This window comes from Molothrus aeneus, chromosome 1 (genome assembly GCF_037042795.1).
Source record: "Molothrus aeneus isolate 106 chromosome 1, BPBGC_Maene_1.0, whole genome shotgun sequence".
In the NCBI taxonomy this organism is placed as follows: domain Eukaryota; kingdom Metazoa; phylum Chordata; class Aves; order Passeriformes; family Icteridae; genus Molothrus; species Molothrus aeneus.
In genome coordinates this window covers 22,520,609-22,544,665 of record NC_089646.1, presented here as the reverse complement: position 1 = coordinate 22,544,665, position 24,057 = coordinate 22,520,609, and the positions used below count along the sequence as shown (strand labels likewise).

General features: G+C 36.4%; 1 protein-coding gene across 1 annotated transcript in view; it reads right to left on the bottom strand.

Moving 5' to 3' along the window:
- Positions 1 to 24,057, bottom strand: part of ZNF804B (zinc finger protein 804B) — a 226,222-nt gene that overhangs the window by 8,964 nt on the left and 193,201 nt on the right. Inside the window, exons 2-3 of the mRNA XM_066553065.1 lie at positions 23,337 to 23,480; positions 1,170 to 1,300 (exon numbers count right to left, since the gene is read on the bottom strand). Of these exons, the coding sequence (XP_066409162.1) occupies positions 1,170 to 1,300; positions 23,337 to 23,480 (275 nt within the window). The remainder of the gene's footprint in view (positions 1 to 1,169; positions 1,301 to 23,336; positions 23,481 to 24,057) is intronic.

The following is a 24,057-nucleotide window of genomic DNA, read 5'->3' as shown; positions in this document are numbered from 1 at the left end:
CAGTACTCGGGGATGGTAACAATTGTATGTGTGTGGACTTCTGCTCGCAAAGGCTGACATTCTGTCTTTCCTGAGCAATTGGGAGTGCTGCCCCTCTGCCAAAATCCTGGCATTCAGCCTCTCCTGAGCCTATTAGTGATCACAGGGAGGAATAGCAAGCTCTTCCCTTTCACACTCTATGCAAAATATTATGGACTCCTGGCTCTTTCTAAAAGCAAACCTGCTCTTTCCCTCCCAGATTCATTCTGGCTTTCCTGTTATCACTGATATTATTGCTCTATCTGAGGGTACATCTTCAAGTATGTGGGCATAAAGGAAGCTTCCCACTGGCAGTTACATTTGTTTCAGCAGATTTGTATGAAAATGGAGTTGTAATCATAAAAGGGATATATTAGCACTAAACTGTTATATTTCAGCAGATTGCCCAAAAGCAATTACATAGGCCAAAATGAGTTTGTAATAAACTCTGAATGCTGTTATTTCCAGGGTACAGTAGTCTTCAGATGAATTTAAAACAATGTCAGTTTATTTATCTGATTAACTCATTGTGGTCATAGATTAATATAAACAATTGGTCCGATGGCAATCTATTCTACTGAAGCATTTAGTATCACTAAACAAAGGAGATTTCTCAAATTTAAAGGTTTACTACTATGATCTTTGTCCTCTATCTTGATATTAATCAATAGAGGTAACAGTATTAGACCAACTTAATTCAGTTAATTACTTGTTTTTCATTCAAATTATCCTGCAGAGAAACTGGAGAATAATCCCAGTACCTTAAAAGCAGTAAAAATTATTCACAAAGGGTTTATCCTCTCCCATTAACTTACAATCAAATGTTAAGACAGTCATACTAATCTCTTCAGATCAGTTTGGATAAGGTAAAATGGTGATATTATAAAAGCATCTTCAAAGCACTCCATTTAGAAGGCATGAGAATATCTACATGAGAGAACATGACAAACTTTCAAATAGCATGTAATTAAGGCAGAGGTTTTCAATGTATGGTTTGCAGAACAGGATCATTTGGAGTTGAAGACAGCTGAAAACAGGTTACAGTACACACAATCTCTGTATATTACTTGTGTAGGAGTAAAATTATTATAATTTCTTCTGGAAGGGAGGAAAGAGGGCATTAAAACCCCAAATGATTTTTTAAAACTTGCCATTCTGACTGCTTCCGTAACTCTGCAAGCTGGTGGAGTCGCTTGAGTGCTTTTTCCTGTTTCTTCTCATCTTTCCATGACTTCGATGCCACATTTCGAGCAAATTCCCTTTGTTTTAAATCTTTCAATCTCTGCATGAAAAGAATATAAACAGAAGGGAGTAGAGATGTACACACCAGATACAGTTCCTCTTTTCATGAAGTTGGTATGTAAATGGAGAATAAAAGTATACCTAAAATACTATAATAGTGCGAAGAGGTTGAAAATGCTATTTTTGCTTAACAAAACAGCATAATTTGCCCTCTGCTATTTATCTGATAGATGCCTATGTATGAATGACAGCTTTTTCAGCTTTTGGTGAATACAAAAATGTTCTGTTGTGTACAAATACAGACACAAAACTAGAATCCATTTAATGAGGTCAACATGTTCCTATTTAAGTCATCCTGTTGAAATGTAATCTGCAGGCATATACTGGAATAACTCTGAGCTCCTATTTGTAATATATTTTATAGTTCTCTACTTGGACATATATACACAGATTTGTGGGGGCTTATCTGTTGGTTTTGTACCTTTTTAAGGCTGTATTGTTTTCTCCAAGGAGAGAACCACTGTCTGAAATATTTGATCAAGAAACTCTTTTATAGTTATTTTCACAATTTTTTTAATCACCTCACACATCTATAATCCAGATAATTGCTGTTGGAGAGAGAAAAATTCTTTGCCTTTATTATAGTTTTTATTGCCTGATTTTGCACTACTGATAACATAAGGAAAACAAAAGGGGAAGACATAAACTAGAAAGTGTCAACAACATCCTCTGCAGAAACAGTTGTCTCTGAGCTCACTGTGCTCTCTAGTAGCCAGCAAGTCACGTCTAACCTTACAACTCCCCGGTTCAGATCCATGCTTCCATGACGCCTTCCCCCTTCCCCACTTCTCCAGTGTTTGGAGAAAAAATGTTTTCAAGTGGGGAGGGAACTCTGATTTATTCAGCCAGATGCCCAAACTGGAAGCTTTGAGGACCAGGGCTGAAACTAAACTGCTGCATTAGTTTGCCCCTGGGCCCACAGGTGGCTACACTCATCTGTGTAATTTAGAGCTACTGTATCAACACCACACAATGATAAATTTTCCATGGAGCTGTTTTTGTAAAGTACATTTGAAGAAAGGTTTTGATATCTCAGTCATTTTTAAACTGCTGCTCATCTTTCAGCATCTATGCCTACTTGACTGTCCACAAGCACCTAGAGATCAACATCCAAATCACTGCCATCCTCTCATGCTGTTGTTTCACTATAGCAGGCCCAGAAGGTCAATATGCATCCGTAGGATAAATTGAAGGCTGAGCAAGCATGGTAAAAGCAAATACTGATTTCTGCAGCTCAGGTATGGGGAGCAGTCTAGCCACAGCACAGAGCTGTACACTGGCCAACAAGCACCTGCTTCTGAGAAAACAGGGCTGAAGGCAAAGAGTCTTCAGCTTGTAGAGGTCCAATTTTCTTATAATTTATAAGAAAATTATAAATGCATGAGAGAACTGCCTTCTGGAGAGAAGTCTAGCTTTTGCCAATAGATTATGACAAAGCAAATGGATAAAAACCACCATCTAAAGAGACGACAGGTTCTTTTTTGTCCAGCTAAGATGAAAGAATCCAGTTAGTGGCAAAGACATAATATGACAGAGAGGCATGGAAAAACACTTGGTGGAAACAGGCCATACAAGGTCTGTAATTTCTTTCTGTGAAGAGTGCTGGAAAGCTGTAGTGAGCATCTCTCACCACTGTCACATCAGCTGTTCTTCAAGTTTGGGATTTTTTAAAAAGTCAGATAACATCCGTGAGAGAAAAATAAATGCTGGAAGACTAAGAGCAGAAGATTTTTGTTTGCTCTCAGCGTTTTGGACCCCAAGACAAATGCCTTTGAGCACTGATCTGGAGACAGGGAGAGCTGGGCTATGCACAAATCATCTGCTCAGGAAGCTTAAGATGGGTTTCTGTCTCTTAGCCATCCTGATGGTTTTGCACAGACACTCTCTGTTGGATGGGGATGAGAAAGCCAGGAAGTTGCTCGAGCAACAGGTGCACCACCAACCAGCAAGAATCATCATGCTGCCTAGTGCCTGATGAAAGCTTAATCATTTCATCAGAACTATCTACAGTCTGTCAAATCTGTATGTTTCTCTGTAAAGTTTATATCAGCCTTGGGGCTGTACTTCCAGTACATCCAGTACTTCATTGAACTAGACTCTAAAACAGGACAGCTGCAAAGTCCTCTTTAAAGCTCTTAGACTTCACCTTCTTGGAAATAAATGGTTGCTCCCTATATGTTTAGCTTTTACATGTCCCTTTACGTGCCCTCTCTCACTGTTCATTTGTCCCCTGCCAGGCCAGTCACATAGCATTCCATTCCCTCAACCTCACTCTCTGCAATTTAAAGTCAAATGGATGAATATGTGGGACAATGTTACTTTTGGTTCAAGAAAAAAAAAGCTTTGCAAATGATACATTAAAGCCAAAGCTGAAAAAAGAAATCAAAGAAACTTCCCCAAAAAAATCCAAATGTTCTGTCACCTAGGTAATATTTACATGAGTGTAGAGATATTTCAGCTGTAAAGATCCCATTCTCCACAGAAAAACATAGGTAGTCTTGAGCCTTATTAACATGTCCAATGTGAAGAAAGGGCAAAGAAACACATTTGAGAAATGCCCTTTAGGGCAGCTTGCAATGTTTTAGCTGTCACCGTGAGCTGTTCAGCATCACACATAAAGCGTTCATGAGGAAAAACAGAAACAGTTTCTACCTGTCAAGGAAACAAAGAACAGTGTGAAACTGAGAACTATGGAGAGCAGTACTGCAAAGCAATGCCATTTCGTTCCTTTGACAGTTAGGATGATAATCAAAAAAGCAAATGGACCAACACTAAGAATAGGAGTTCCAGCAGTATTTTTTGCTCTCTAATGGCATGCAGCAAGTGCCAGAGAAGTAGAGAAAAAAAAAAAAGAAATGTAGGTAAGCATAGCAGAGAACTCATCAACTGGAGCTGAAATCCAAGAAATCCAAAGCTCTACAGTCTGAGGAGAGAAAGGGCTCTCCCTGCACATCCCCTCAGCAAAACAAAACAAAGCTGCACTGCCAGAGCTCTAGTTAGGAGTCATAATGAAATTTGTCAGCTATGTTGGATAGATCATGGGACTGCCTGCTGAACCTGCAAAGCCCTGGTTTTCTTCACTAATAACCTGTGCCAGACTTCTGACAAGCACACAGATATTTTCTGCAGGTGGGGTACAAGAGCAAGCAATTGAGCAGATATCTGAATGACAACCCTAAGCTCAGTAGGTGTGCTTGAAAATCAACATTTCTTTACACAGCAGTTGCATTTTTCACATAATTAGGTACTTAAATGGGCATGCAAATACAGGCACATATAATAAAATATTATTTATTTAATAGCTTTCTTGTGTTCTCTCCATCTGCTACAAATATAATTGTTATGCAGTTATATTTCTTTTTTAGACTAATTTTCTATTCTTTCTAAGTTTTTTGTACACTTGTTGGTGGACATTTCCATATTTCAAAATAAACCATTCCTTTTTTTATATACACCCCCAGAGAGTATTAGAAGACTACGAAATAATGTTCATTGTCATGGAAAGATTTACTTGTAGAACTGCTGGGAGTCCCATTGGTTGTTCTGTCTAAGACTCAGTCAAAAACTGCTGAATCTATGCTTTTCCTCCTAGAACTCTGATATGAATCACCTGGAGATTTAAATGAGTTAATGGCATCTTCACTGCCTACCTTTGCTAGATATCAAATAACAGTAATTTAGCAATTTCTTGTCATTCTTAATTTTTGGGGGGTTGTGTTTTTTTCTTTTTTAAATTGTCACTTTATTTGGGACAGTACTTGCTTTGCACTGACCTATGAGCAGCTAAATACTCACTGCTGTCTGCATTTGAAATACTGAGTTTACTTTCTATCCAGTTATGATCCTGATTTCTATTCTTCCCTGTGCAGGTAAATGTTTTCCTGGATTGCTATTATTCTGATCAACTTCAGATGCCTTTATTCATAACCACTGGAAAGAAATGAGAACTTTAGGGACCTAATCACCTGTTTTCAAAGCAGCTGCCTAAATCAAGAAGGATAAAGTTGAATGGAAAAGTACCTCTTTCCTTTCATTGTGTACAGAAGTTATTAAAGGTGTCTATCCTACTTTCTTCAGGGTGTTCCTTTATGAATGAGACACAGCTGACCTCCCAGCTGAGGTGCCTTTACACCAATGCACACAGCATGGGTGGCAAACCAGAGGAGCTGCATCCCACTGCTCTGCTAGAAAGTCAGGAGCAAATTGCCATCCCTGCAATATGGTGAGAGGAATCAAAGGTGTAGTCAATAGGCTCACCTGAGAAACTGCCCTCTGGGACAAGGGAGCAGAACCAAGCTGGCAGATCTTTGAGGAAGTTACACCAATCCTTTGGTGTAAGAGGAAAGGAGAAGGGTGTGGCTGAATCAAAACCTACTGGTCAAAATAAGGGGCAAGAAGGAAATGGAAAGGTAGTGAAAGCAGGGACAGGTGTCCTGGGAAGAGTATAGCAATGCTGCTCAGCTGTGTAAGGACCAGTCAGGAAGGCCAAGGTGAAGCTGGAACTGATCTTGGCAAAGGATGAAAAGAATAATATGGAGAGCAGGAATATCAGCTGGAAAATAAGAGTTAAAGAAAGCATACTGCCAAATAAAGAAAGCAAACAGGAGTGTTGAATGGGTAACAACAAACGAGGAGGAATTTGAGCTACTCAACAACTGTTTTGCCTCATTCTTAACTGGCAAGTGTCTCAATTTGAGGACCATAGGAGTATGGTACTGGGAGACAGCATAACTTCTCTTAAGTATTCTGCCATGGGCAGTGCCATTATGTAGATTTTACAGGGGTTCTCATGCTTTAGATCCTGGGAAGAAGAACTGTTGCTGCAACTATTCTAGCAAATAGTAGCGAATCCTCTTCTTCTTCAAGTAGTGTAACTGCATGGATGTGAATAGAAGGTATCTGAGAAAAAAGTAATTTTCTATGTATTAAGCTAGAAAATGTCATTTCAGAATAAATTAAATTATTTTTCCCCTTACATTTAGAATGTTTTTGTTCTGGAATATCATTCACAATGCACTCTCCAATGTTTTAGAATGTTTTTGTTCTGGAATATCATTCACAATGCACCCTCCAAACTACTCATTATGCATTCCAGCCCCAGGTAAAAATGTATGTACCATACTAGGTGTATATGTCTTCTGGTATATTTAGAGAGCCTTCTTTGAACTGAAGTCCTTGAACTAATGTGTTTGAGGGCTTGATTTGCTTTAAAGATTTATTCTCACTCAGCAAAAAGGCTCCTTAATTAGGTTCTAACCAAATTCACCATAGAAGGGTTAATTGAGGAAGAAAGGAATGTTAATTTCAGTAATTATTCTCTTGCCTGTAACCCTAACATTGGAACCAAATGCATTATTTGTAAAATGATTTCATACTGCAAACCCTCAAATGAGAATGATAGTCACTAGGGAGTATAATTAAACTCCATATGTAAAGCTTACAGTGTTAGCTTCCTAAGTGAAATTGAGGAAAGAGCAATGAAAGAATTTGCCTTTACTATGGTAAGTAAAATCCTAAAAATAAATTGGAAAACATATTATATACAGAAATTAACAATAAGAGATGATGCTCAAAAACTAGCTGAGATTTTCATTTGTTTTACCCATAAATAGCTACAGATCTCTTTGAAGTGGGTGCAAGTAATTATTTGTTAGAGTATGTTCTATTATAGCCAGCTGAAACAGATTTAATATTGGTAGTGGAAGTGAATGAGAAGACAAAAAAGAAAATATCCTTGTCTGATTGGATTAGGGAATGAGATAACAGCAGGAGGGAGGAAAATTCAGTCGTCAGACACGTCCTAGAGAATCCATCTATCAGTGAATGAGATGCTGATCACAGATCTAACCTGAAGGATAAATTACAGATGGCCCTTTGGAGGGCTTGTTTTTCATGTCTTCAGAGAAACTCTTACTGTTTAACCAGACCTGAAAATATTCCTGCTAATTAAACTGATTTCATCTATTTCTGGATGAAAGCATCCATTTGTGGATGCTTTCCATTTTCAAAGATCCAATTGTGTTTCTCATAAGAATCCCCCAGATAAAGTTGAAACAGATGCATTTGGGGGCTGTTTTCACAGGGAAGAGGACAGAACATGCACTGTGTGCCAGCAACTCACTCCTGTGGAAGCCTGAGCTGCTGCCCACTCATGTTTCCATCAGCTCCAGCAAACATTGTCATGGGCTCCACCAAGCTGGCTGCACACTGTGTACTTGGATTAGATACATTTGGAATGCAGAGTAATTTATCCAGAAAAATCAACATTTGTCCCTTTGGAATGCAGAGTAATTTATCCAGAAAAATCAACACATTACAATGATAAAAAACTTGGGGCAGGGTCTTTATCTTCCCTTCAAGTTCAATATAACCTCACCAGTCAGGGTGTTGGGACCCCTCTTGGACCAAAACCATCATCTTTTATATTTTATTTCTTTTTCCTTCTCCTTTAAGCAGCTAAAAACAAAGAAACTGGCATTACAGAACCTGTGCAAGACTAGTGCCTTTCAAAAATTTCAGTACTGATTTTAATCTTACTTTAAAATTATTTAAGACTTTCCACATGTTTTTAAAGCCTGTCTCACCACTTTGTTTTTCTTTGTTTTAATTGTAGCAGGCAGAATGCAAAATCACTTAAATTTTAATGAAAAGAGAGTCTAAATTATCCCAGAATTCTCAGGTGAGTCCAAAACCTGGCCTCAAACTTTCTTCAATGCAGTCAGAATGTTTTAAGAGCAAAACAAATGACAGTAGAAATGCCATACATGGATTTTAAATAACGCTTTTCATAGCCAGATCTCAGATTTCTTACAAAACTTCATCCTTACCATGATATCATTTTACAAATAAATAAATGAAGGCATAGAGAGATGGGGTGAATTTTGGAAAGAGCAAAGAGGAGACTGAATCAACATTTACAGGTATATATGTTTAATTATCATCGCTAACTCTTTGTACACCCATTGAAAAAAAATGTCATTCACCTGAATTAAACCTAATTTTGATTTACCTAATTTTGATAAACCTAATTTTTGATTCTTGGTAACTGTGATGCAGCTGAGGGAACAATAACAGAAGATATAATAAATAAAAAATATAAATAAAAGATAAACCTCTTCCAAATTATTGTGCTGTGTTCATAGTTTACACAGAGGAAAGTTGACTTAACCACCCCATGGTGACTTTGAAGAGCTCTGCAAGAGAACTTCAAGTCCATCACTAAAAAGAAATATTTTAATATGTCCTTGAGATAAATGTAACCTTGCTTACAGTCACCAGCCACTGAACTTTAGATGAAAAGTTACAAACTGGGCAAATGTGTGTGAAGGATACTGGAGGGACTTAAAGCAGAAGCCTCATCAAATATATGCAGGAAGTAAGACATTGTTTTTTTAATAGGATATAATAGCTAGCTATAAAACAATTTTAGAGTGCACCTTTTTTTTTTTTAATCAGTCTAAACCAAAATATTATTTCTCTTGTATTTGCTTAAAGTAGACTGAGCTCTTCTGGAGTAGGATGGTAAAAGGCAACCAGGAATCTAGCAGCAATTCTATAACAAAAACTGTCTGCTCCAAGTAAAGGAGCTTTAACACATGAGATTTCCTTGCAGTTTTGCTCAATCAGAAAAGACCACAAAGGAATTTTGTAATCATCCAATCAAATCTTTTCACTAACATAAGATAGGGGACATCCAGATAAATAAATTAATTAAAGTTACTTTGACAAAGCTATTTTATATAATCCATAATAAATTAAATGAATTGCATTAAAATTCCTCAACATTTTATAGAGATCTGTATCAGTCATGCCAGTATTCTCCCTGGCACTAATGTCAAAATGACAGATTTTCCTATTTATTCTTTTAAATCCTATCATGGCATCATCTAGCTTGATGCTTTTTCTTCTAGTGCTCTGAGACTCATTAAAAATAAACATTAAATATTAGGGGAGTTTATGGCCTGAACCAGCTGAGACAAAAATATTTATTTCTAGAACGTGTTGTTTAAGGTCCTTCTTAAATATTGATAAAAGAGTGGTACCTCACAATCATCCTAAACATAATGGATGTGGCTAAGTCATCTGGCATTGTTCCAAGTATAGAACAGAAATCTGTTTTGAATAGTCTTTTTTCTTTATATCACTGCTAACAAGTAAATAATTTCTATTTGGACCAGAAGATACTTTATGTTCTCAATATATTTCCAGAAACTTTCTTGCCCTCACCTCTGATGACTACAGGTTTTTCTTTTGCCCTTTTACTTCCTCCATCACTTCTTTTCCAATTTCTAAACTTGTGATTTATAGTATTTACCATCCATTTTTCCTTTCTCTCCTTTATTATAAATTTAAGACAGAGAGAATTGACTTTCCTTCTAAATGAGATTAGCTGTTTATAACCTCTTTGGTCTTTTTCTGTTCTGGGATTTGGGTTCTTAAACCATCTGCCAAGTGCTCTTTGAAATTTCTTTGTTCTCTCTCACATCTTTCTGTTTGTTTTTTCTGCACATAGCCCATTTTACAAGCTCATTCACCTTTATGAAACTAAGTTCCTAAAATAAGTTTATGTTATAGTTTGTTATTTATACAGATATATCCAAATATTTTATTTGCATTTGCTATATACAATTCTCTTTTATTATTTCCCGTATGTCTGTGTTGATCATCATAATGCTAACATAGACAAACAGATTAAAGATTATAGATTAAAAATAAGATATAGATTAAAGATCAGATTTAATGCATATGTTATTATTTTTAGAGACCCATAATATGGATGAAGTGTATTTGTGCTATTCTTGTCATAAGGGAGACCCACAGAGGCAGCACATTCAGATGGAAGATCTGTTAATTTTAATTTCTTCATGCATGGGATTGGAGTAGCAGTTTATGTTCCAGTTTCTGGTTTATTTGCAGAAAAAGATGAACATGTGCTTTTTTTTATTTTTTTGGGGTGGGGGATTGGTTGTTTTTATTTTTCAGGGATAATAATTCAAGAGCCTGGTTTAGCCTTTGATTATCAGAGACAGTCTTCTGAGAACACATCCCAGTACGTTGTACTGATATTTAAAAAGATTATTTTCATTATATTTTATAGTTTATTTAATCATTTTCCAAATTTTGCCTCACATTATTATTGTGTGTTCTCTTTTGATGTTAGTCTCCTTTCTTCCATCTACTTGGCTTATCCATCTCTCTTCCCAGTTAAACAGAATTTCCTTCTGAAATGACAAGAGCAATAAGGTACTTCTTAAGCAAATTCAGTGTGTCATAGAAAGAGATGACCAAACCATGAAGAGTTTGCCCTAATTTTCCAGTTTATCAAGGCGAAGAGATGTTGGTCCTATCTAGCTCCCTTTTTATTACCATGTGCTTAAAATATTTATTTGCAGCTTGTGATTTGTATTTTGTCCCCTTGAACTTACTGGTGTGCTACATGTCACTGAGCTGAAACTTGACCCACTTCAATTGTGATGCCATAATTAAAAATTTTTAACAGTATTCTAGAAACTGCTCTGTGAGAAGAGAGTAGAAATGAACGTGATGTACTTTTATAAGAGCAATCCTGTACTACTTCTCTTACCCACTTATTTGGAGTTCTGGAGTTATGGGAGGTAACATTTAATGTTATCCTCTTAGCCATGCCCCAGATAATGTCTGTTTACTCTTACATCAAATGGTGCTATAAACACATCTAGTTTTTCATGTGGACATGAGCCTGTTTAAGAGTCAAAAGATGAACTATCATTCACTGTTTCTGAAATACTATGTCACTTTCAAATTCTTTCCTATCACTTGACACAAAGAACCTTTTAAGCAAGCTTTACTACTCCTTCCCATGAAATTTTCATTCCTGTAAAATTCAAAGTTGTTCTTTTATTTATACCATGTTTTTTATCCCAGCAATCCATACTTTTCTACACCCCTGGATTTTAATTATATCTTTCAAAAAAAGAGAAATACTGTGAGTACATGTACTGAAATGAAAAAGAAGCATCTTAAAATATGCACAAATATAGATACAATATGGTGATAGTGGTTTCAAATTCTTTAGACTAGGTGAGTTAAAACAATACTTGAAACTGTTCTGGAGACAAGGAAAAGTAGGACAGCTGGATTAAATGTTATAATTTTAATTTCTGAAAAAACTTGATTGCTTTTCCATGTATTGAACAAATGTATAGGTTTAGCTTTTAGAGATACCTTCTGCAACAATAAAAAGAATTATATAAGAAAAAACATTGCTCATTTCCCTGAATATAACAAAATTTCTATAACAATTGCTGTATACTTCTGATGCACTCCATGTTTAGATGTCTTAAGCTATGACTTGGTGTTTGACATGTGTACTGTTCCAATTTCTCATTATCATCAAACTGAAAGCCAGAATCTCAATTTTTTTCCCCATTTTTTTTAACCAAGAAAATTCACATTATGGTGTGCTAAATTTCAAAATGGGAAGGAAATCAGAATCTGACATAGGTTCTTGAGAGCCAAGATTATGTCAATGAATTGAATGTTTGGTGTAAGTCAGAATCAAATTATATAAAAGTAACATAGAAAAGATGGTCATTATGAGCCAATGAGAAGAATTAATTGTTGCTTTGAAGTAAAGATGGGACTAATCGGAATATTCTGGATTTCTTTTGAAAGGTGAGTGCCTTTTAGGCAATTGTACCTTTTAGGCCATATTTCTGTATGCAAATATTGGTAACTATCACAGAATATTCTTAGCCGGATGATTGGGTCCAAGTCCTGGCCCTTCACAGGACACCCCAAGGCTCACACCTGAGAGTGTGCCTGGGAGCATTTTCCAAACACTTCTTGAACTCCCAGGCTTGCTGCTGTGACCACTTGCCTGGGGAGATTATGTTCCTTAATAAACTGCACTGGTTTACCCCCAAACATGGTATTACTGTAGTTTCTCAGTTAATTATGATTTGATATTCACACAATCTGGGCTAAGACAGGAGATCCAGGGCAGGTTCAGAACACAAGCCATACTCAGTTTTTCTTCTGCCAGAAATGATTTAGTACCATGCTGGTTACCACATATCCTAAATGGAAAGTGTAAACACACATCAATGGAATGTGACTTTTCAACACAAGTATTTAGGTGTCTCTTTTGAAGGAAGCAGTACTTGGAATCCATCAACATGCTAAGAGCTGAAAGCAAGCCAAGAAATGCTAACTATAAGCATGAAGTATGTCACAGAGTTCCACGGGGTGTCTGTTAATTCCTGTATACTTACATACTGGTTAAAAGACTAGAATTTCTGCTATGAAGAAAACTTTGATATCTGGGATTTCTTTAATTTTTAGTCTTAGTGGGGAGATAAAATTTGGAAAGCTCATATGAAAAATGAAATTATCAAGTGTCTAGATGTTAATGCATCTAAACAGCAATGCAAAATAATGTCCCAAAGTTGCAGTTTTCAAAATTTCTGTATCTCAAGAATGACAAACAAAAGGTGTGGCTATGTTATAATTAAGATTATGAAAGTATTATTACATTCCTTACAAGAAATTTTGAAATTTATTTTTCTAAAGTAACACCCAGAAGCAAAGTATGTCAATCTTTATGAACCATTTCAAATTGTTTGAAACTAAATGGTGCAAACTTTCTGTATGAAATATAGATTGATCTTATCACATTCCTGAGTAACTATTCTACTCTAAAAACATTTCCTGAAAAATTAGAATTTAGGTTTTTTTGATTTGGTTTGGCTTAGTTTGGTTTGGTTTTGGTTTGGTTTATTTTCAAGAAATATGTATTTTTTACTGTCCCATCACCTGCATTAGTACATTTGTTTGGTATTCACATGCATGTCACCTACATTCTCTATTCATTCCCTTGAAATTTAATCTGAGAAGATGCTTAAAGATCCCTCACCTTTTAAATTATTTCTGATAAAACCTAATTATCATAAAATTGTAAAAAATGTGAAATGATAATCAGTCTGGGTTACCTCCTTTATTTTTTCCTTAGAGACATATTAAAATATGTTAATGCATTTAACTAAGTAAGGATGATAAATGACTAATCTCACCCTTTTTACTGCTGTCTTGGTGATGCACAGATATGTTTCTATTTTGCTTTAAAATATTTGTTTCTGCTAGGAATGCCCCTTAAAGATGTACAAGGCACATTGTAAGGTTCCTTGAACACAAACCTAGCTGATAAGCATCACTTAAAGCTCCGAAGGAATCAATTGTGCAGCTACATTCTTGCATATTAATTACTGCTTGCAAGCAGGTGTTTAAAAATGAACAGAACTGGAATAGATAGAAAATTCTAGACAGTTGTTTATAGAGCCAGACATACCTTGTGTATGTCAATGGGATTAAAAGTATTATCATTTTTTTCAGGTGAGGGAAAGTTATCAGCAAGTTCAAAAGTTATGCAGAAGCCAAGAGAAATGTAATTTTTCTGTGAACATTTAACATTTTGCTGTGACAGCTAATTGCTCTATTTCCAAAAAGCTGATTATGGCACAGGACTGCCTCAGGTAAGATATGTAGAGAGGTGGCATATCCTGTGGAAAAGGTTCCTTAATCTGGTTGATTAAGGATAATACCTTATTCTAAAAGTCATTCCAGAAATATGAGTTCAAGTACTTGTGAGCACATGGTCACCAAAGCCAATCATAGCACCTGGCAGTGCTTTGCCTCTCTCACCTCACTATTTGTAGACACTGTAGATCTTGACCTTGAAATGACACCAAGTATTCCAGATCTACTGATTTATCACAAAAAACCCAACCAACTGTGCAAAATATGTGGCCTATACACAGCATTATGTAATATTTGCCAGTGCTCTGAAGCTGGCACAAGAAATGGAATGTACATCTGCAGTCAGTCTTGCCAAGCTCTTGCTAGCTCATTGTGAGCACATTTCACATGAATGGTAACATTTTACATAGAAGTAGATAGAGCAAATTCTGTTTATTCTGTTTCTTCTGTCTTTGTATAATATCTGGTATTTTAAAAGTGGAAAAATTCTGTATCCCTGAATACAGAGATGTTTAAAAGGATAACAACACCCAAGATAATCTATCTTATTTATTAAATAACACAGACATGACTTCAGTCTGGCTCTTCTAAAGGTTAACAGGGAATAATAATCTAAACATAAATATTTAGGTTCTACATGCCTAGATCATTTAATTAAGTCATATTCTACGTACTATGTGTATTAGCATTTCAGAACTCAGAACCAAAGAGGAGTTTGTTGATTTTGATAATTCTTTTTATGCACTAGGATAAAGAAGTATGACCTGGTCAAAACCTTTTCTTTTTTTTTTTTTTTTAAATTTTAATGGAATGTTTCAGAAAGTCTTCTGTTTCAATTTTTTTGTTTTGGTTTCAGTTATCATTGCCATGTTAAAACAGTTATAAGAGAATGTTTTAATTAATTTAGTTTTGGGATTATGTCTGTAATCTTAATGGGAGCAAAGTTTGAAGCAATGGAAAATTATTTGAACCAGAGATTCTGAGTTTCCACCAGGTTAACTGGACCTTTAGTCTAAATATAATTGAAGAAGAATGTATTCCTTCATGCTCTGAGTGAGGATTTATTGTACAAAATTAAAATCTAAAATGATGGCTTGAGGGGTAATTCTGTATTTTTCTGTGGCTCGGCATCATCATTTTGGTTTTGTTATAAACGTAATCCTTACAATTCCTTGCTTGTTTTAATAAGCCATCCATTACACTGCATCAACCATTCCTACTGCTAGGAAAATTACTTTTAAAACTTTAGTAATTAAAAAGTATACCATCGAGAAGAACAGAAAGAACAATAACACAGGCATTAATGAAAAGCACTTCCTCTAACTGACATTCTGGTTATTGCTATTCTTAAATGCCAAAACCAGATAGTACACTTTTGTAATTCCTTATATAATGAAATGCTTAAGAAAAATTCTACAGTCGTTGGACCATCATTAACAACTATGAAATTAGGTGTCCCATGGGTTTTTTTCCAATTTAAAGAGGGTTAAATTGCTAATTTACATGTTAATTAGCATTCATTCTAAAGAACACCAAATGTAATTCCATAGCATCTAGCATTTAACAATTTAGCTTATCAAGACATTAAATTTAAAAGAAGCTCTGCATTATTTGCAAGAATTTTTTGAGGGCTAATGATGAAAGGAATCTCATTATTCTAAGTAACATGCAATTTAAAAAAGATGAATACTGCCAATTTATTTACTTTATCACTGAGTAATAAGAAAACAGCAGAGCATTGGCAGGGCAGCAGGTTTAACAGTTCTTTAAAGCTCACTGATCTGCACAGACTGGTAAGTTTAAAATGAAGAATTGTTTCTGGTGACATTTCTTTGGAATGTGTTGCCTCGAGTCACTCTTAATCACCGGAGTGTGCTCAGTGGTATTTGCTAATACTGCTTCTGCTGCTCTGGAGCTACTCTGGTACATGCACTTTGGTTTGCAGCTGAGGCATTTCTCTCTACCAGACCTAGAAATACAAGCCTCCCCTCACACCATTTAAGAAAATATTGCATGATATTATAAAGCAAGCATTCATTTTAAGAAAATTTCAAACTGGGAAAATAAATGTTCTTAGTTCACTGAAACCACAGAATTATCATATTGTTTATGTCCTGCTTTTGTGCTTATGTTGTACACTAATACTTAAATGCTGATGTCATCCTGTTTTGCTTTATGTTACCCTTATTTGCATTAGTTTCTGTTATGTGACACAACCTGATTGTCTGTTCCCCTGAACTGCTACTTCAGCATTTCAAAATTGCTGGATTGCAGGTGCTCAGAAGCACAGCAGATGTGATGCAAACATGGTTTTTGAAAGGCAGGATATCTCTCGCTCTAAACAACAGAAAAAAAGCATTCAGAACAAGGAAATTTTAGTCTTATATTATCTAGCAGTAGTAAAAGATGAAAATGTATATGAAAACAGCATTATACATTCCATTTTTTGCTTTTTTTCCAGAGCCCAGCATTTTTTATGTTGTGTAAGTCCTTTGTATTTTTTTCAATGCAACACTGTGTGCCAATACAATATCTATGGTACTCTATTTAACAGAATTAGAGTCATGAAATGTGGCCTATTCACTCAATTCCTCATCTCTAAATGTAATGATTTAGACATTGGTGGTGCTAAGTGGCTGACACTGAGAGTTTCCTGCTGTGCTTTATCCTGGTATTTCTCATCATTTACTGATTATTTCTCCTGGTCCTTCTTGTAACTCTTTCTTCTCCTTTGTCTTCTAATTTCTTAGTGATATTTGCAAGCCTTGCTGTTGTAGCAGTTTCTGTCCTCACCTATTTCCATAATTGCTTCCCAAACCCACATGTTCTTCTGTTTCCCTCTCATTCCACATCATCAGTTCTTTTGTAGACAGCAGCTGCATCCCTTGCACAAAAGGGATTAAATTCTAAAGTACCGTCCATCTTCAGTACTGAGTCAGGGATGTTTCCTCACTGAAGACAATATGCAACCTCAGATTAAAGATTTCATTAAAGGGCAGATCCATAAAAATATCACTTTAGGGTGTCCCAAAAGTATTGATTCTGAAGCCTTCTCACTTCTTTATTCTTGACTTTGCAAATACTATGTATTTTTACTGTTAATTTGCTAAATCTTGTCATCCATAAGCAAAATTTCAGCCCAATAACCAAGGGCAAGGGAAAGATTGTTCTTGAAACACAAAGTGTTTGTAAACCTTTATTATAAGCACCACAATCAGTTCTGTATCTAACAATCCCCTACCATTAGGTAATCTAGTTTGTAATCAAAACTAGTTTAGATACAAGAATGATGGATGGATGGGGTTAATTCACAGGAAAAAATTCTGAAAGAGTGAGAAAAACTTTTTAATTATGGAAAAGGCAGTGTGAGAAAAGCATAACTATTCAGCAAGAAACTATCAAAAAACTTGCTCTTCGGGAAGAGTTACAGTCAGAGTGGAAGTAATTTTTGGAAGTATGAACAAGAATATACACTGAAAAATCAGTGTATGAGGAACAGCTAAGAAAGTGTGAAGCTATAACAGAAATTAAAGAATGTAATAAATGGCATAGGAATAAGTAGCAACAAGAAAATCTCTAATTTCACAATGAGCAAGAAAAAAGTGTCTTTAAGGCAAAAAGACACTGAAATGATAGGATAGACTACAGAAATTAATTATTTGCTTTTAACTTTGGTCTTCATATAAAAAGAATCTGGACTAGACTAGAAATGTCAAGAGTATGCTGTATCCAAGGGAAGAGAAAGAGGTGCTTAAAAGGATAGAGAACAGAAAATTGTTATTTCTATTGCAGATTAATGAATAAATAAAGCAAAATTGAGATCATCCATAACCCCAAATTCAAGAGGAAAAAAATGTGTTGCAAAGAAGCAGAAGTATAACAAATGTTTTATTGGACAAGGTGATCATTCTAAATAATTGTATAGCAGAGATAGTTAAAATATAAACTGGTAATAGATTTGTCTAAAGTTAGAAATAAGCAGGCATTTCACTGAAATTAAAGAATGCTTTGTAGAAAAAAATCTGTGAAACTGTAGACTGCATTGAATCATAATGTCAATATTCTGATGTAATTTCATTTCTAACACCCCTCTCTTGTAAAACATACGAGCTTCCTTCATTTTATGCATTTAAATATTTTATTTTTTGAGGGCGCTGCTTATAGGGCTACCTCTTAGAAAGTTCAAAGTTTTCAGGACAGGGCCTAATTTTACACCCTCTAAATTGCACACATATAGAAATTTGTGTATGTGATAGTTGCTTTGCAGCATAGAAATTCATTGGTAGTAAAGAGGACAGTAACTATGACATATACAAAATTCTTGCATCACTTCAAATCCACTTATAAACCAGCTGTTTGTGGGAATCTACCACCATATTACTGTTTCTCTTGTTTGACTTCTTTTTTCTAATCTTTTTAAGGATGTGAGGAATATGAAAGTTTTATTACAAGTATGCATGTGTTTCTTGACAAGCATCAAACCAAGGTGATTTTTGTGAGTTACAGGAGCAGAATCCTGATGACAGCACCACTTGCTAACTGAAAGGAAGAAATTATGAGGTCTTTTACCTCTCAGGTTGTTTCTTGAAGAGGCCACAGAGTACAGACCCATGTGCAATTGGCCCTACAAAGTCAGGGCCAGTGTCCTGCTTTTCAAGGGTCATTCCTTTAAAAGCCAATGTCCTGATGCAGAAGGACAGGAGCAGGGACTACAGGGAAGGACCTGTAGTCCTCATGGGAGCACCAGAGGACCAGTGGGCCCACCTATTTTCCAAGGGAAAAAAGCAGAGACTACACAAGCACATGTAGTAGGGGACCTTCATGCTGGTGTAGTCCTGTCTATGATTACTGTGCTCTTACAGCTGAATATGCATTCCTTTGCCCACAAAAAAGCTTTCTTAACACTTTTGCCTAATTTCCCACATCCAGATCCTAAGGTGAAATTCCTCAGATATTGCCAAACCAGTTATTTTTCCTCCAAATGAAAATTGTTTGGGTAATACAGGTTTACCTTGACAGCAAAAGACATGACTTACTTTTCCTCCAATAAACACAGAGATGCTGGAAAAAATACCCTCAAGATGAACTAACAAGATCTCAGCATTTATACTCATTCCTGGAGCTTTCTCTGAGTTAACTTATCAGTACATTTTCTGGGTGGCAGCAGCAATGCTAGCTAAAATGTAAGCATATTTGCTAGCTTTGAAGTTTAACAGGAACTAAATCTCTGTCTGAATTAGAGTTTAAATCCACAAGCACCATAAAGGCTTAACAGTAAGTGCCAACAGCTGTACACACTAAATCAGTTTCTCATGCCAAAAATACAACCAAATGCTAGTATGCATGGATGTAAATACTGAAATACAGGTATGTTCATGTAAACCAGAGTAGAATGAAACTTCTGTTCACTTACTTAGTGCTGTCTGCTTCAAGGACACTAAAATTTATGTTGTGGGATGCTTTTTATGGGTTTTTTAGTTTGTGCATTTTTTATCACAGGAGAGAGTGTGATGCATTTAACTGTATGGTTAAATTCTGACAACAAAACTAAAGGCTTGCTTTGTCATCAGAAACCCCAAGATGGCAATACAGTCTTGTTTTTCATTGCTGCTTCTAGCTATTATTATTTTTTTTTTTATCATCATAATTATTATATTGCAGTACATGGAACGGATTTGTGATTTTCTCATTTGCTGACATCTAAAAGCTTTGCTCATTGCTAAGGATTATTTATGCAAAAAATTGAAAACTCCAACTACTTTGTTGTTAACTGAATGCATGAATACTGTGCATGACCTGGACTTATTAAAAGATTCCATTTTATAATGCCAACCAAATAGACATCTCTGCTCAACTTTGGCTTCATTTTAAAGACACACAAAACATGGTTAAAAAGAACTACACCTGTACATTATTTTCAGCTTAACCTACCCCTACATAAATTAACTTTTCAGGTGGCAGCCTATCTTGGTTCTCTACATCCTGATCACTTTAAAATGAATTCTCACCAGGACCCTTTTGCTTTTCAGTGTTCAGAGAGCTTTGGCAGAGCCCAGGTACCCTGTTCTGATGCTGTTAACTTTTGCTGCAGAGAGCACAGCGAGCAAGCGAGGGCCAGCGTCCTTCACCTTGATGCTTGAGGAGAGAAACTCAGATTTATCAAATAGGCTGCTCCCCCTGACTGCTGCTCCTGACTTCATAAAGTCATAGGAATAAAACACAAAGGGAAAAAGCTGTGATTTCAAGTGGGTTAGCTGATATGTGGTAGGCCAATGAGAGATGCATGCACAGGGCTGTACGGAGATGAAAGATTAGGTTCTCCCAGGAAAGTCACTCCCACTCCTGCCCCAGCCTTGTTAAGTATCAGGTTTAACAGCACAGGGCTCAGGTAAAGCTGGGTGGAAGTGCAAACTTCCAATCAGACAGATTTTCTGTGTTCACTTTATCCAGCAGTGCTCTGAAAGAAATTAATTTCCAATAGCAGGTAATATCAATGAAAAATTCTTGTAGTGTGTCAGGAAAGATGTTGAGACTAATGCTGACAAGACGACCAAAGGAATAAGAATTGCTTAATAGTGGGAAAATGTTACTCAAAAATAGATAAATAATATTAGAACTCTCCAGGATCATTATAGTGTTAGAAGATAATGAAGATAGAGGCATTGATCTTTGATGGGCTGTCAAAATTGTATGCATATATATGTACACATACATCATATTTTTATGCCTATAAATTTGAAGGTATGTAGCAAGCAGAGAGAGAGAGAGAGAGAGGCAATGTCTGAGTATACTGTTTTAGAATATTCTAACACAGAAAGACAGCAGAAAGACCATTTATGCAAACTAGGCCAGACTGCCATCAAAACATTTTGCAGCCTCTGAGGACAGGGAGGGCAATGGCTGGTATGCCAGCTGCTGGGTCCAGGACTCAGCACTTCCTGCTATAACAACTGGTTGAAATCATCTATAAGAAAATGGATTGCAAAATTAATTTTATGAAACCACAATATTTGGAGATTAAAGCCACAATTCTCTGAATAAAATCTGTTTCCTCTGGAAGACAAACAAGAGACATGATTAAGCACTCAGTGCAATATCCTTTTTTCTGCCTTACTATCTTCTCTAAACCTCATTTCCACTTTAATACAAATTGTGAAGTAGTAGCATTTAAATGGGAAATCACATGGGAGGAGTATACTGTATTGTTACTGAGATGCAAAGAGTGTCTCATTTTAATTTACTCTCCATTAGAAGAATGATGTTTAGAACATATCCAAGCAGATTACTAAAGCTACCCTCAAATTACTGCTGTGAAACAGAAAACATACCTTCAGAGGAAGAAGCTCTTGTGTTGGCTAATGTCCCTCCCAGAATAAACATTTTGAAACAAAGCTAAATAAACCCACACGAAACCATAAATTAACCTGTTTAAAAAAATTTTTTTAAGATTATGCTGATAAAATTATGAAGAGAGGCTTTTCTGTGACTGACTATAAAAAGTCGGAGTAAACACCTACACTATTCTTAGAGGCAAACTAATTCTTTTTCCAGACTTGGCTGACCAGGTAAGAAGTGAGAGGGGAGAAGAGACTGAATTACCCTATCACATCAGGAGGGTATCTAGCTAATCCTGCACTAACTGAGCCTCTGAACTACATCTGAAAGGGCAGGATGAGGTGAGCTTGCACTGCCAGTTGATATTCTGTATGTGTCGTGCATTTCTGTGCAGACTCTTAGTTTCCAGCACTATATGTCTGGCAGCTTTTAAAGCAGTAAATTTATCTGAAAATTAAGAAGAGTTTTATTGCTTAAACAAGCCCTTTTATAACAGAAACTTGCCAAAAACCTCCCCTGCCCAACAACCCAATCATAGTTGGTGCATGAAGCAGGCTGTTTGATTTAGCATAAACTGCTTTTTGCAGGGGGAGTGTGTGAAGAGGAAAGAGCACAAATGGCTCCATTTGAGTTCAGATGCATTTCTGATGTCTTAAAAAAACAGCTGAAAGGTGAAAAAATCTTGTGTGCAGCAAATGGGGATTTATAGGGATTAGAGTCACAGGTTTAGGATCTGGAAAAGCATTTGTTTTGTATTATTATAAAAAAATTATGGATTAATTAAAAGAATGGTGATGAGGGGAATTGTTTTTGATTTAATACATAAGCACATAACTCTGGTTTGGGAGTGCTGGGACAAAAGAGTCCCATTATTACCCATGGATAGCTGCCTGGGGTGCTTGAATTCAGCAGGATGGTTCAGCATTTGATGTGTGGGCAGACCTTAGGCAGTTTTTTAATGAAGTGCTGTGATAGATGCACACAGAAAATTCCAGGGTGATTTACATCCTCTGTGATACTGCAGAAGACAATAAGATTGCTTTCAGGGAGACCTAGGAGTTTTGCCTTTAGCATTGCTCATTTTATTCAACATTATTATTTCTAATACTCTCTTCAGAAATACCTGCAACTTCTAATGGTTTCACATATTTTTGAGGTAGCTCCTGACCCTCATGAACCCACAAGTGTGATCACACAGAGGACACTAATTGCCTGGCAGCTTGGATGCACACTATACATGAGCACTTAAATGCAAGCACTAGCAGAGATACAGGAGAAAAAGATCCACCTACACCATCCAGTAACATGTGCTTAGCCTGCCTGGTCAGCAGATGTGATCTCTGGCTTCAGAGGTTCAGAAACGTTCACTCCTGGACTTCACAAACCATTTTCTTTAAATTCTGAAGTACTTATATGAATTAATTGCATTTTCCTTTCATCTTGCTAATAGAAATATGGATTTTGCTAAAATTGGAGGAAAACTGGGACTCGGGAAATAAAGTTAATAGGCACATATGGGTAAAATATACCTACCACATACAAATGTGATAAAATTGATACCAAAAAAGTGATAAAAAATTAGTATTTATTATCTTTTTCCAGGAATCCAATGTCTCATCAAGGATTATTTTATATCGTTCTGTATGCAAGGAAAAATGTATTTTGCCTGAGAAAAATTATGAGACATAGATTTTAATGCCAGAAAGAGATGCTTCAAAAAAAATAGACAAAATTAATTTTTGCCCTTGAAACAGCACAACCAGCTTGAAATAGCATGGTCATATGCCTTCTGATAAAAGCATGAAGAATAGAGGCTTTTCTGTGACTGGGAGGGTCAAAAGAACGACCTTGTCATTTGAGGAAGTGGTCTTTCCCCCTGCCTGTGGTTTTGTAAGTAATTCCACATTTAAATTTATCAAATTAAGTCCTGACATCAGTATTAAGCATGTATCTAAAGCTACAGCTGGAGGTCTTTCAGTCAGAGTAGCTTAAAAGAAATTGTGATAAAAGTGAATATTTTCCATTTTATTTTAATGGAAAGTAGCATGTTAAAGTTGAAAACATCAAATGATGAATTGTCTTCTACTTGGGTGAATTTAGAAACCTCCCATAATCAATGAGGAGGGAAGAGAGACCGTTGTAACATGCAAGACATTTATCAGGTTTACCTGCTTGTGAGCGTGGTCATAAGAATTGATGTGGTTGTCAAATTCCTGGTGTTTGTGGTACTGCTTGTCACACAGTTCACAGTAGAAGTTAGCCTTCACATCCTCCAGGGCCTTAGCTGCAGCTTTCTCCTTCTCAGCGTAGTCCTGCAAAGGCAGAAGCAAAGGGGGGCTCTTCACCTGAGACCGTGAACTCCTGCCTCAGCAGCTCTTTTTATCAGGCACATTGCAAGCCCTGGACAGCTGGAGCACCAGATTCCATCCCAAACATGCTAAGCAGGTTTTGGTCTTAAATGGGATTCATTAAAAGAGTTGTGTTTCTTGGGGAATTGTTCTTACTACTCATCATAGGTTCTGCTGTAAGGAGAGAGGAACAGGGTGCAGAGGAATACCACCAGGATACTGCCTCGCCCCTGGGCAGCAAAGCTGAGCAGTGAAGAACAAGTAAGCCCTCAGTGTCACCCTGTTAACTCAGCCCCAGATTGCCCCAATATCTGCTCTTTCAGGTACTGTTGCTCACAACAAATAAACTGGTTTAATCTGCTTTATAGCAGATTTTATTTTGTGTTCTGCTTTCTGACTTCTATGGAATATTCACTGGGCCCGGCAGCAGATTCCTATGGCTGGCTGAGATTTCCCTGGAGTAGAGCCCCCTCTGCAAGAGCCTTTTCTGTTCTTCCCTGCCCTTCCCAACATGTGCATGAAGGGACACACCATCCAGCCT